This window comes from Lineus longissimus, chromosome 8 (genome assembly GCF_910592395.1).
Source record: "Lineus longissimus chromosome 8, tnLinLong1.2, whole genome shotgun sequence".
Taxonomy (NCBI): Eukaryota; Metazoa; Nemertea; class Pilidiophora; order Heteronemertea; family Lineidae; genus Lineus; species Lineus longissimus.
The window spans coordinates 1,098,451-1,110,543 of NC_088315.1; the positions used below are offsets into that span (position 1 = coordinate 1,098,451).

The window sequence follows — 12,093 nt, forward strand, 5'->3', positions numbered from 1 at the left end:
TTCTTTGTTGACCTAAGTCGTATCAAGAAATGTTACACCCAGAAAGGGGCAGTGTTTGTCCTAGAGGAATTTGGTAAGAACGCTCTCCGTAACTAACCTAGCCTCTCCTTTTGGTTCAAACTTTTCTTTCTTCTTTATCTTTTCTTCAATTCATTGTAAGTTCATACATTATTCAAGCATTCTGCCATCATTGCCTACTAACCAAAACCTATGCCCAGGACGCTCGAATGACCTGCTGTGGTGTTGGGCTTGTGGTATTAGCTTGGCAAACATAGTGGTGACTGAATTTGGTTTGCATGGGTGGTGATGGTAAAAAGGTTATCTAGAAAGTTATCATCATCATCATCGTCGTCACTGCCAACAACCCTATTGGATTGGTATGGGTGTAGGCCTACTGCTGGTGGCACATGAGATATGAACTAGTGTAGGATCAGCCTTGGTGTTTGGTGTAATATTAACATAGAGTATGGTACAATGTATATCATGGTAGTGGAATTCTGATGGTTATCAGGTCAGCTGGATCCAGTATCTAATTGTCTTTTGCCGAGGGTACAAATGTGTTTGCATGTGTGAGTTTAGCATAAACCTCCCTGTGGTGTTCAGTTTTGGCCATGCATGTTGGACAATGCATTGAGTCGTTCACCCATGCACTAGTGGCAGGGCCAGTCCTGTACATGTATTGTTAACTGAGCTGCAATGTGTGCATTTAGCATGACAAGGGGTGCCTTGTCATCATGACACCCAATTGTGTCACTCCAATTGGGATTATAACCATGTGGATGGCAACTGAATACTCATGTTGTGCCTCAGCTGATTTGGTGATTGAAACAGACATGAGTGTATGCATGTAGCTTTAGTTTGAAATGTGATTGTGTGCAATCTACTGAGCCTTGGGTATGATTTGAGGGAATTGAAGTAGACTGACTTTGTGGTGTGGATCATCAATATTGTCTTCTGACAGTGTCTGATTGGACCCGTTCTAAACCATGTATTTCTTAGCCCTGGCTGGGTCATGATTGAATGATTGAGAGAGTGTGTGTATAGCTTACACTCAGTGTGATTGATGTCTCTGTTGACCAACACCACACCAGCAAGTGCGGGTCATTCCAGCGTTGTCATATCCTACTGCATTATGCTTCTTGTCCAAGGTGTTTCAGTTCTGCGAGTTTCGGAGACTGATGGCTCAACACTGGCATATGTGCAGAGATGACCAACCTGGATGGTCTGATAGGTGAAAAATGAACCAAATGTATGACCATCGTGTGACGGGACGTGAGGATACTTCTCTCAGGACTAGATAAGTTTATAAGTTTACTTAGAGAGAAGACGGCTACGTTCCCTTGACAGTCTCACACTTGTAGAAGTTGGTCATCTTTGAACTTGTGAAGTTTTGCCATCTATAGGTAAGCTTACAACACTGCTAATACACCTCATTGTGAGCCAGGCTTGTCAGGTTGGCCATTGTAACTTAACAAGTGCTTTTGTAATGTGAGCAGATGCAACATTGCAAATGACACGAGGTGGAAATACTGAATGCAGGATGCACGTTTCTTGAACCCATACACTCACTAAACTATTTGATGACTCAATTCAGTCGAATTTGTAATCCAACTGGTGACCATTGGGGTCTGACGTGCTATCAAACCGGGACACCGTGTCCAGATTTTGATCCAGCGTTGGACGCCGATGATCATGCATTGGAGTATGACTTGTGCATGATACTGTTCATCTTCCTTGATCTAATCCTTCTCAGTCGTATGACATGCCTGGCTCGTTACCATAATCCATTTGTGTCTCATCCTTCGTATTTCAGCAGTCAAGGTAAGCTTGGAGACGGTCTCTCTGTTATGTTGTCCTTGTCCGTCTGCACACATTCAATGTAAACAAACTATGGAATGCTGGGAGATTCCCTGATCACCTTTCATCCAAAATGGATGTCATTGAAGTAGCCTTTGATGTGATTTTCAAGCTAGTTCTGTCACATTGAGTCTTTTTCCAGATGAGTGCCTTTTGCAGTTAGTTTCTGACCTTTTTAGCCAAGTTATGGTCAGGCTCTGGTGATTTCAATGTTGTGGCTGACATCAGAAACATCAAGCCTGTTGATTGTTCTTCCTATAAGATGATCAACTTTCCAGCATTCCGTACAATCATTTCATCGTGCTATAATAACATGAATAGTTTCATCAAACCAGTGTTCTTTTTCAAAGCTATCTCAACTGCTTTGAGATTTTGATCATATTATGCAAATGTGATTAACCAGATCTGATCATAATGGTCTCTCCATGCAATAGTTGAGGAATACAAGAGCCTTTGGTGTGCTCGCTGGCAGACATCAACATATTGCACCTCAGTCGACAGAATCTCTATTCTCTCGATTGTGTTGGTATGACCCTTCTGACCAGGTGGTTTTGGACATTGTTTCAACATGCTTTTAGAGTTTGGGATGGAAGTCTTGATAGCTAAGTGTAGCTTGTTGTTTGCCTTCTTTGCCGAGGCTCTGGATCTGGACAACGTGGAGATTCCAACTGGGTGGCTCAAAAACTAGATGTCCAGGGTGGTAGCCTGCATCAGGGTTCATTCTGATAAGGAGGGCTGGGGGTTCATCTACGGGGGAAACTGGATGCCAAAAACGTTTTCTCCACTGATAGGAGAGGGATATTTGAAGTGAGGGAAGAGGTGTAGGTAGCTTCTGCAATAACTGGGGGGGGGGGGGGCTGTTTGTTTATAAATGTTCTACAATGTGTGGCTTTCCTTTCCAGGCTTAATAATCAATATTTCTCTACCCAAACATTTTAGATTCTTCCTCCCCACATTACTCCTGCCCTCTATTGAGCTAAAACCAAATCCCAAATCTTATGAAGCCATTAATCGCTACAAAAACCTTGTGAAACAACTGGAATCTATCAATTGCTGAAGCACAACCCAGAACTGAATATCTCTTGGAAGTTCATGAAATTGACAGCTGTTCTTTATGGCACCCAAGGTTATCTGAAGGTTATCTGATGTTATCAGAATCTTTAGCCCCTATCTAATAGGCAACATTTGAGTTTCTCAAGTTTAGGAAACTAACTCAGTACAACATGTGAAAAGACAAACACATTCTCACATTTGGTCGTTCCAGCCCCTTCAGTAATGCCCCATTTACGACCTCCCTAAGCCCTGATTGCCGTCACGTTGAACCATGTCTCTTTATTTTGAATGCTTTGTTTCTTCAGATCCCAAAACTAGGAAAGTAATCCTCAGAAAGTACAAGTCAAACATGGTGAGTACATGTAGGAGTGTGGTCTGAAATTGATTTGAAACGATCCTTCTTTTCTGAAAAGAATCAGACAAATTCCTGGCCTTTGGAGAGCAGTTTCTTGTTGCAGACTGTGTCTGGTGTTCAGACTGTGTGTGGGTTGTGTCTGAAACCTGTCCATTCCCTGGTGCTCCGCATAGCTTGTTGCATGATCTTTGGTGGTCATGTCGGGGCACAGTTCCTGTGTGTTCTTCTGTGATGTTGATGTACAGGAGATACTAGACAACACTGCCGTGAGATGAGGCAGTCCTCTATTACCCCCGCCCGGCATGAAAATAGATCGTTGTGACCCCTTAGGAGACTTAAGTTCTTAAGTTTTGATGCTGTTGCATGAGATACCTGTTCTATGCCTGTAGTTCTTAGCTTGACAGTTTCCTGTGTTGTGGTGTTGTGTTCTGTGTGTCATCACTGTGGACAAGCTTAAAACATAGTTTACAGAACTCGACCATTCTACTTCTTTTGTCCTAATGAAAACATGACTTGACACGCTTGACTAAAGAATCTGAGGTAGAATGGTTCCGTTCTGCTGTAGGTTCATACGCTGATCCACAGTGGTCATGTTGAAATGGTTTAGGGCTTTGGTGTCCAAATAGAAGGGGTGCTCTCCAAGTGAGCCCTGTGTGCATCTGGGCAGCTTACCTGTTGAAGTATCAGTGGGAGCAGTTGAAAACTTTGGCATGTTGAACTGTTACAGTCAGGGAGATGTCACTTGCGAGCACTTACTGGGAAAGGCCTGGCTGATATGTTGTTTGCATGGCAAGTCAACAACTAAATTGTTTCAACATGTATTCTTACTAATTTAAGAACTACATCTACCACCACCATATATTTTGATTACGTCCCGGTGCGTCAGTTGTGTTTATAGTCCACCATTGATTTCATGTCTGTGTTCTCTTTTCTGTATCTAGGCCAAACTGATTGTCTTCCAATTTCACCGAGTCGTCTCCATCCAAACCGCCAAACTTTACCCAGAATTGGCTACACACAAGATTCTTACTATTGAGGAGCCATCATGAGCTTAGGTCTTTTTAGTTTCCTTCTTATACCCACTCAGTGGTCTCCACAAAGGTATTGCAAGCAGGATGGTGGAAGAAATGTGAGTCAACTCCTTTCAAGAGTGCAGAAGCCAAGTGCTTAGTCGTCATTTCTTGGAAAAATCACTCAATTTCTCTGAAAAACTTTTAACAAAATGAAAAAAGTTAATTTCTCTGAAAAATCGTCATTTCTCTGAGAAGTTACAAGGACTTTATGTGGGCATGTTATCCCATTCCTGGACAGTGTGATTGCTCCAGCTCCAAAAAGTGTTTTTGACCACTTTGTGATGTTTCTAATCCTGATTCCTGCTTGAATTCCTTGTACATACATTGTGGAGATCATTACGTCTTTATGATTGCTACTGCCTAACTTTCTAAATGAGCCTATACCAGGTTGAGGAAGCACCTTGATCCCAGCGATGTTACCTGCTCTAAGGATTACCTTTGATCAATGGACTGCATGGTTACTCATGTGTATAACGTCATCAACCAAAGTGTACATCGTTCATTGATCAAAGAATGATCTTAAGCTTGAGAAATGCTTGGATAGGGGTCCTAACATCAGCCATCAGCATGCCCAATGACTGCTACAGCAAGCATGCAGACCGTATCTGCTTGAACACTTACTCTGCCCGAAACATTGGCGAGACCATTTTTCAGGACGTTTCAAGACACTGAAACCTGATATTTTCAGTGAATAGGCCTCGCCAAATTCTCAACACGAATCCAAATTTTCCCATCTAACTGTTCATTTTCATTCAGATGTGTACATATGAGGAGCGAAGAGATAAAACAACACTCCCAGCATGATTGTGGCATGCTCACCTCTCCTTGTCCTGCTTACGGGCGACCTGATTAAGAACGACAGTCTCAGTGATAAAAGCTCGGTATTGCTCATTGGTCAAAGTGTTACCCATTTCACTATTAACCGCAGACTAGTCTTGTGGTCCCGAGCATCGATGGTTCAAAGTACTGGTCCCATGCTGCAGGCATGCTATGTCTCATAACAAAATATGTGACACAACGTCACTTCCGTGAATAACACTGTCACTGTGACTGTTCATCTTGATTTAGTCATCCGTGTGCCCCACCTCCACATCCCACTGACACCCCTACAACCTGAGTGATATAGCAACACCCATGGCCTGAGTTATAACCCTCCTCTCACTCCTAACAGGATCATAGTCAAAACAGTTGCGATCTTTCTTTACTCTGGTTCTAGTTTGTTTTTGATTGTGAAATATTTCCTCTTCATGGCCCTTATTTCATGTATTTAAGTTGCTCTGTCTGACGATGGAACAAACCATAACCTTATAACAATAATCACACGATTAACTTTTGCCAATTCTTAATATTCTGTGTAGACGCTATTTAGCCGGTTTCTGTGTACAGTCACCAATTATCTTTAAAGAGATAGCTCAAGACACTGGATGAGTGGCGTGTCATGCATATCGTGCTTGTCGTTCTTATTCAATTCACAACTCTGCATGTATATATAGTTTAGCTGCTTGGCTTAATTGGTGGAGGTTTTCCTCAGCTGGGTGTATTTTGCTTCATGATCATTGTAAAATTTGCAATAGTGTATGGGCATCCCAAAAGGGGACACTCATTTTCATTATGTTATGCATCAAATACGACAAAATTGACGTGTCACCTCTGTCACAGCACTGCTAATTAGAAATGACAACTGCAAGCATTATACAGGTGTACATGTGTTCAGTTGGTTACTCTGAGGCCAACAGAATGCATTACACAAACCTAAAAGGAGTTATCAGGATTCTGTGGTCCCTTCTTGAGCCCAAACTGAAGCCCACAACCAAATGCATAATCCAAACTAATCGGTTCCACGGTTCCTTTCAGGCCAACCAAATCTGTTATGCAGTGTTGTGCGTCTTCTCTTACGTTGCCGCCGGAATTGATAACCAGAAACAGGGTGAGGCTCAGCACGGTGGAATCGACAACCTCAAACACCAACTTGGCGTAATGGACAACCAAAAGCAACAGTTGGTCATTGATAATAATAATCGCGACACCTCCTAGCATTGGCTATCAATTAGACTCTTTATTAATTGGCATGGTTGTGAGTCTCGCTGCGAATATGGAGACATCTGGCCGAGATTTGACCTGACAAGGAGAAGGGTGCCTCAGGCAATGTCCGTGGGTTAACCGTACAAGATACCAGTGGTGTAGTACTCACCTTGTTATGTCATGGGTTGGAATCCTGTCCAAGCCACATTGTAAGATTGGATGACTGCTCAACCACAAGGCACCCTTCATCTTTCAAGGCCGACACCCGACAGACCTTTATCAATTGAATCTTCTTGGAATCCTTTATGTATCTGCCGGCAGATAATGCTTGAATCAATCACAAGGTGGTAGCACCTGTTGCCAGAATATCTCCACTTGGTCTTTCCACTTATGATGACCTGTCCACTTGACCATAGTATTATGAACTGATTGACTCTAACTAGACCTCTGTGTGCCATACACAAAATGCTTCCAGTTGACACTCCAGTGTATATCATTACCTAGAAGTTGAGGGTTCATTTGAATATCTTAACAGCACCTTTTGAAAGCTTCGTGAGTTGGGAAAGTGCCGACTTGGATTCAAACATTGAGTATGGCAGGCTCATCTTCATTTTCACTTCATGCCAATCAATCACGTTCCATTTTCTGAAAGCCATTTCTTAATCATACGAGAAAAAAATATAATTATTTTATTGGTCTTTATCTTTTATAAGTATAAATATTACTTGTGAGTCTTTCTGAACATTTTAAAACTCTAAGTGTTATTGATGATTGTTAAAATTACAGGGTCTGGTTATTCAAGAGGTATTAGGTGATGTTACGATGCTCTGCGGGATCTAACCAGTTCCTGCAAGATCCACACCAGTGGGTGTCTACAGCAAGTCTACAGCAAGTCTACAGCAAAGTCAGTGTTCTACTGAGAATGTAGGTTTCACAGGTGATACCTCTTGAATAGCTTTGCCATGAGGAGTGTGTTGTGTTGTATTTCTCAAACATATAACGCAGGGTATATGTCATTTATAGCCAATGTCTAGGAGTGGTTGTTGCCGATATGACCAGTCCAGCTCGGTTGTGTACCATTTACTGCTGTTTATTTTACCAGGAACAGTGCCATCTAAAAGGTTGTGCCGTCATTGATGGTTGTCAGTATTTCTGCCCATTGGCGGATTTGTTTCATTGTCTCTTGTACATGTAGATGTTACAGTTTGTGTTTCACCAAAATCATGTAAGATACATTGTCATTAGCCTTGAAACAGAAGGAATGAGTAGGTTACCCATCGTAGAACTATTGGGCTACCAAGACTGCTTTACGCTCATTCCCATTTTCATGATCTTTATCCTTTCACGATAAAATTAATTTCATTGCAAGTTGACATGAATCTATTTAATCTTTCAGAATTTCTGTGCTACATGTATGTTCTGTACTAGTCTCTGATTACACACGTGTTCTCCAGGTGTATTAGAGCAGATTGGTGGCTCCACTGCATTGGTAGGATCACCATGATTACTGGAAGCCCTGCTCAAAACATAATGGAGAACACCTGACATGTGTACTGCCTCACAGCTCAGTGTTCAAGTGTGGGTCATGTTGACATTATGTATGTTAACTCATGCATGAATGATCTGCACTTGGATTGAGTTGAAGCGGCCTTCTGTAAACTAGTCATGTCCGACTCACCTTTGTCTCTTCTTATATCAATGATACAGTATTTCTTGTTGAACTGCTGCAGTTTGGTCGGCCATGTTTTACGAATTATCACTTGCTGCACAGCAGCTCTTGACCCAATTATCTTCAACGTTGACCACGATATTTCAAATATCACGGTGGTCTGCCTTAAATAACGGGTCAATTGATATTGTAAATGATGTGTCGCTGGCCATCAGTTTGGTGCAGATATTGGGATAACATAGTCATTCAAAGTGTTTAGCTATATTATATAGTCCACCATTGTCCATTTTGACACCTCTGTATAGATAGCTGTAAACTCACTGTATGCATAGGGTTTTTTCTTTGCATTAGGCAAACAGCAAGCCTTTCCTAAAAGCCAAAAGCCCCGAAGATCAACCCTTGGGCTGGTTGAACACCAAATAACACTTCAGAACAATGCTAGATGTGGAATTAGTCAAGGTAGCTCAAGAAGCATGCAGCTTTCTAATAATAAGCAACAAGATCATTTTATGATTTCCTTGAATTTTGACAACAGTGTCAACGTCATGTGTCAGTTGTGAAATATTCGAGGAGACCTTCATAAATGTGATGAATGGGAAGAGAGATATCTATAGATCTAAAGTGGAGTAGAAGATACCAAAATAATAAAAGTCGTTTCCATGTCAGTTGATAAGATTACCATGGGCTTTTACCTTAAAGTTGTTGTGCAATAAAACACTGGTCAAAACTTTCAACAAGCTTGAAAGTTTAAATATTTCTGTACGTTTTGTAAATAATTGGATTGATTTGCTTCTGTTGGCTCAGAGTCATCTGTACATACGGCAGTATGATGATTGACTATTGTTATGTAGTCGTTAGTTAGGTTTGAGGTTTTGATAATACTCAGTCAAGATAGGATATACATCTACAATAAACTGAACATTCCCTCATTGTTTTGATTCCTGGTTTCCAAAGTTTTGTGTGATTATAGTGTTGGCTACATTTATTCATTTGTAACTATAGTGACCACCTTGTACAACCATTGGATGGTTACTTGTTTCTATAGCGACCACCTTGTACAACCATTGGATGGTTACTTGTTTCTATAGCGACCACCTTGTACAACCATTGGATGGTTACTTGTTTAAGGACATTCCAATTTCCCAGTGTTTTTGTTGATGGTTGAAATATCCCTTTGATTCTTCCGAAGAAGAAGTTTAGAAAATATTGAAAGAAATTGAAAAGCTATTGAAAAACATCTTCTGGATTTAGAGTGTGTAATTCTTGTCATTGACAAGAGTTCACTGTTAGAATATTCATTCCAATGTAATCAGAAGAACTGCAGAGTTAATTAGAAAATCTAATATAAACAATTTGTTAATTAGTTGATTAGTTATGGATAGATTCGTGAATAATTAAACTATGCAGGAAACTTTAGGTCAGCATGTTGATAACTATGTACAATGTAGATGGTAATGTGTAGAAGTTGTTGTTGAACTTGAAGTACGATTGATCATTATATTGGATGTGTAAAAACCTTTTGTTATGTTGGCAATCTGTGTAAACCTCGTCATAACAAAGACAAGAAAAATGTAAGAATTGGCTGAAAGGAGTAGTGCCTTGAGATAATGTAGGGCCTACTGGCACTAACGTGATCCAGTTGACAGTGTTCCTGTGTAAGAAAAGTTCTTGGGTAGATCAGAGGATGTTGACAAACGTTTTGCAAACTGTTTGTGGAAACCTGCCAGACAACACCTAAATCTGTCCCTGATAGAGAGAAATGATCAGAAGCCGACTGGACCAGAAGTTGCCTCGGCATAGATGAATATTCAGGGACAATGAGAATTGAGATGTAGTCTTGGGTTAAGTCGTTGTTTATATTATTTGTTCTTGTACATATTCGGCCACCCTGTGATGCCAGCAGTAGGAAAGTTGTGATCTAACGATAGATTGTATACCTATTGTAGTGTCTTGTAAAATAAGCGGAGAGGTTCCCGGGCCCCCCACTACCTAAGGTAATGGCCTCGCTGTACCACTCTTGTCGGGTCTTTTTCAGGAGGGCACCTGGGGAAATAATCTTCCAACAGAGAAAACTTGAAAAGGGTGTGATTTTAGCAGTCCTGCAACATTGAAAATTCCGTGTAATGGGGGGGGGGGGGGGTCCGAAGATGGGGGTGACTTCTAAAATCCAGGTAAGAGCACATGGGCCTGTACCCTTTTAACTGAGTGAGGGGCTCAGGAGACAGGAGAGGTTATATGGTTTGATAATAAAACAACAAGAAATCCATTAGGTTTGTTTGTGTTATTTCATCTTGAAGATTTTGATGTCGTGGAATCAACAGGACTGTTTGATGATAAGAAATCAACAACGAATTTATTGTGATGATGCAAAAAACATGGAGGAAATGTGCTTGTCATGACTTTATTAAGGTCTACATGTACTTTAGTTTTGCCAGTCCATGATTTTCTCTTCATGGCAGTTTGGCCAGTAAGTTATTCTTTCCGGCCCTTGCCTTATTGGCTGGGTCAAGTTGCTTTCCTTAGTCGGGGCAGGTTGTATCTGTGGCAACAAGGCTGTGAACTGTCTTCTCTGTGGTCACGTCGAGGTGTCTGATCCTCAGGAAGGCCAGGTGACCATATTGCCTCTGTGGGAGCAAGGCTGTGAACTGTCTTCTCTGTGGTCACGTCGAGGTGTCTGATCCTCAGGAAGGCCAGGTGACCATATTGCCTCTGTGGGAGCAAGGCTGTGAACTGTCTTCTCTGTGGTCACGTCGAGGTGTCTGATCCTCAGGAAGGCCAGGTGACCATATTGCCTCTGTGGGAGCAAGGCTGTGAACTGTCTTCTCTGTGGTCACGTCGAGGTGTCTCAACCTCAGGTAGGCCAGGAGTCAACATTGTCTCTGTGGGAGCAAGGCTGTGAACTGTCTTCTCTGTGGTCACGTGGAGGTGTCTGATCCTCAGGAAGGCCAGGTGACCATATTGCCTCTGTGGGAGCAAGGCTGTGAACTGTCTTCTCTGTGGTCACGTCGAGGTGTCTGATCCTCAGGTAGGCCAGGTGACCACATTGTCTCTGTGGGAGCAAGGCTGTGAACTGTCTTCTCTGTGGTCACGTCGAGGTGTCTCAACCTCAGGAAGGCCAGGTGACCATATTGCCTCTGTGTGGGAGCAAGGCTGTGAACTGTCTTCTCTGTGGTCACGTGGAGGTGTCTGATCCTCAGGAAGGCCAGGTGACCATATTGCCTCTGTGGGAGCAAGGCTGTGAACTGTCTTCTCTGTGGTCACGTCGAGGTGTCTGAACCTCAGGAAGGCCAGGTGACCATATTGCCTCTGTGGGAGCAAGGCTGTGAACTGTCTTCTCTGTGGTCACGTCGAGGTGTCTGATCCTCAGGTAGGCCAGGTGACCACATTGTCTCTGTGGGAGCAAGGCTGTGAACTGTCTTCTCTGTGGTCACGTCGAGGTGTCTCAACCTCAGGTAGGCCAGGTCACAATCATAGTCAGGCTATAACAATGTCGGGAAGGTAGGAGACAGAGTTGCCAATAAGCACAAGATTCTTTCAAACACAAAAGACTCAATCTGAAGATCGAAGACATACATTATAACTGTCTTCTCTGTGGCAGGGTCCAGCTGTTGTGTCAGATCTACATTGCACGATGAGACGGAGAATTCGATCGACCATGTCCTTGTTTTGAGTGTTGACTGGTTCAATATATCAGATCCTACTTGCTGACTTTGAGCTGGTCATCTGTGGGTCAGTCTCCGGTCATGTAATGATGAAGCAAAATACAATTTTTAGTGTCTCCTCCAGGGTTGTGACTGTCTTCGGAGAGGGTATCTTCGGCCACCCTGTAAGAGTTTCGTTGTTTTCCTCATCAGCCTCAGGTAGGCCAATGATTTTGAAAGGACCCCAGCTGGCGCCATCTGATCTAAAGAAGTTGAACTACGCAATTACTTAAAATTAAATGTCTTGGGGTGGAAATTTTCTCCCTTTTTAGGGGGTTGGCTGCTACGGCTAAAAATCTAACGAGGACTGACAACGAATTTGAGGGCTTCTTTCCAAAATTACACTGCAGATAAATTGATCAA

General features: G+C 42.3%; 1 protein-coding gene across 9 annotated transcripts in view; it reads left to right on the forward strand.

Moving 5' to 3' along the window:
- The window catches only part of LOC135491950 (MAP kinase-activating death domain protein-like), a 41,638-nt gene extending 31,343 nt beyond the window's left edge, over positions 1–10,295 (forward strand). For 6 of the 9 annotated variants that reach the window (XM_064777922.1, XM_064777924.1, XM_064777927.1 and 3 more), the window contains 3 exons: positions 1–73; positions 3,216–3,262; positions 6,193–10,295. In XM_064777922.1, the coding sequence (XP_064633992.1) occupies positions 1–73; positions 3,216–3,262; positions 6,193–6,372 (300 nt within the window). In that variant the 3' untranslated portion in view covers positions 6,373–10,295. Of the gene's footprint in view, positions 74–3,215; positions 3,263–4,206; positions 4,321–6,192 lie in introns of those variants that run through there. The other 3 variants (XM_064777926.1, XM_064777929.1, XM_064777930.1) reach the window with 3 other exon arrangements.
- Positions 10,296–12,093: the final 1,798 nt, after the last annotated feature.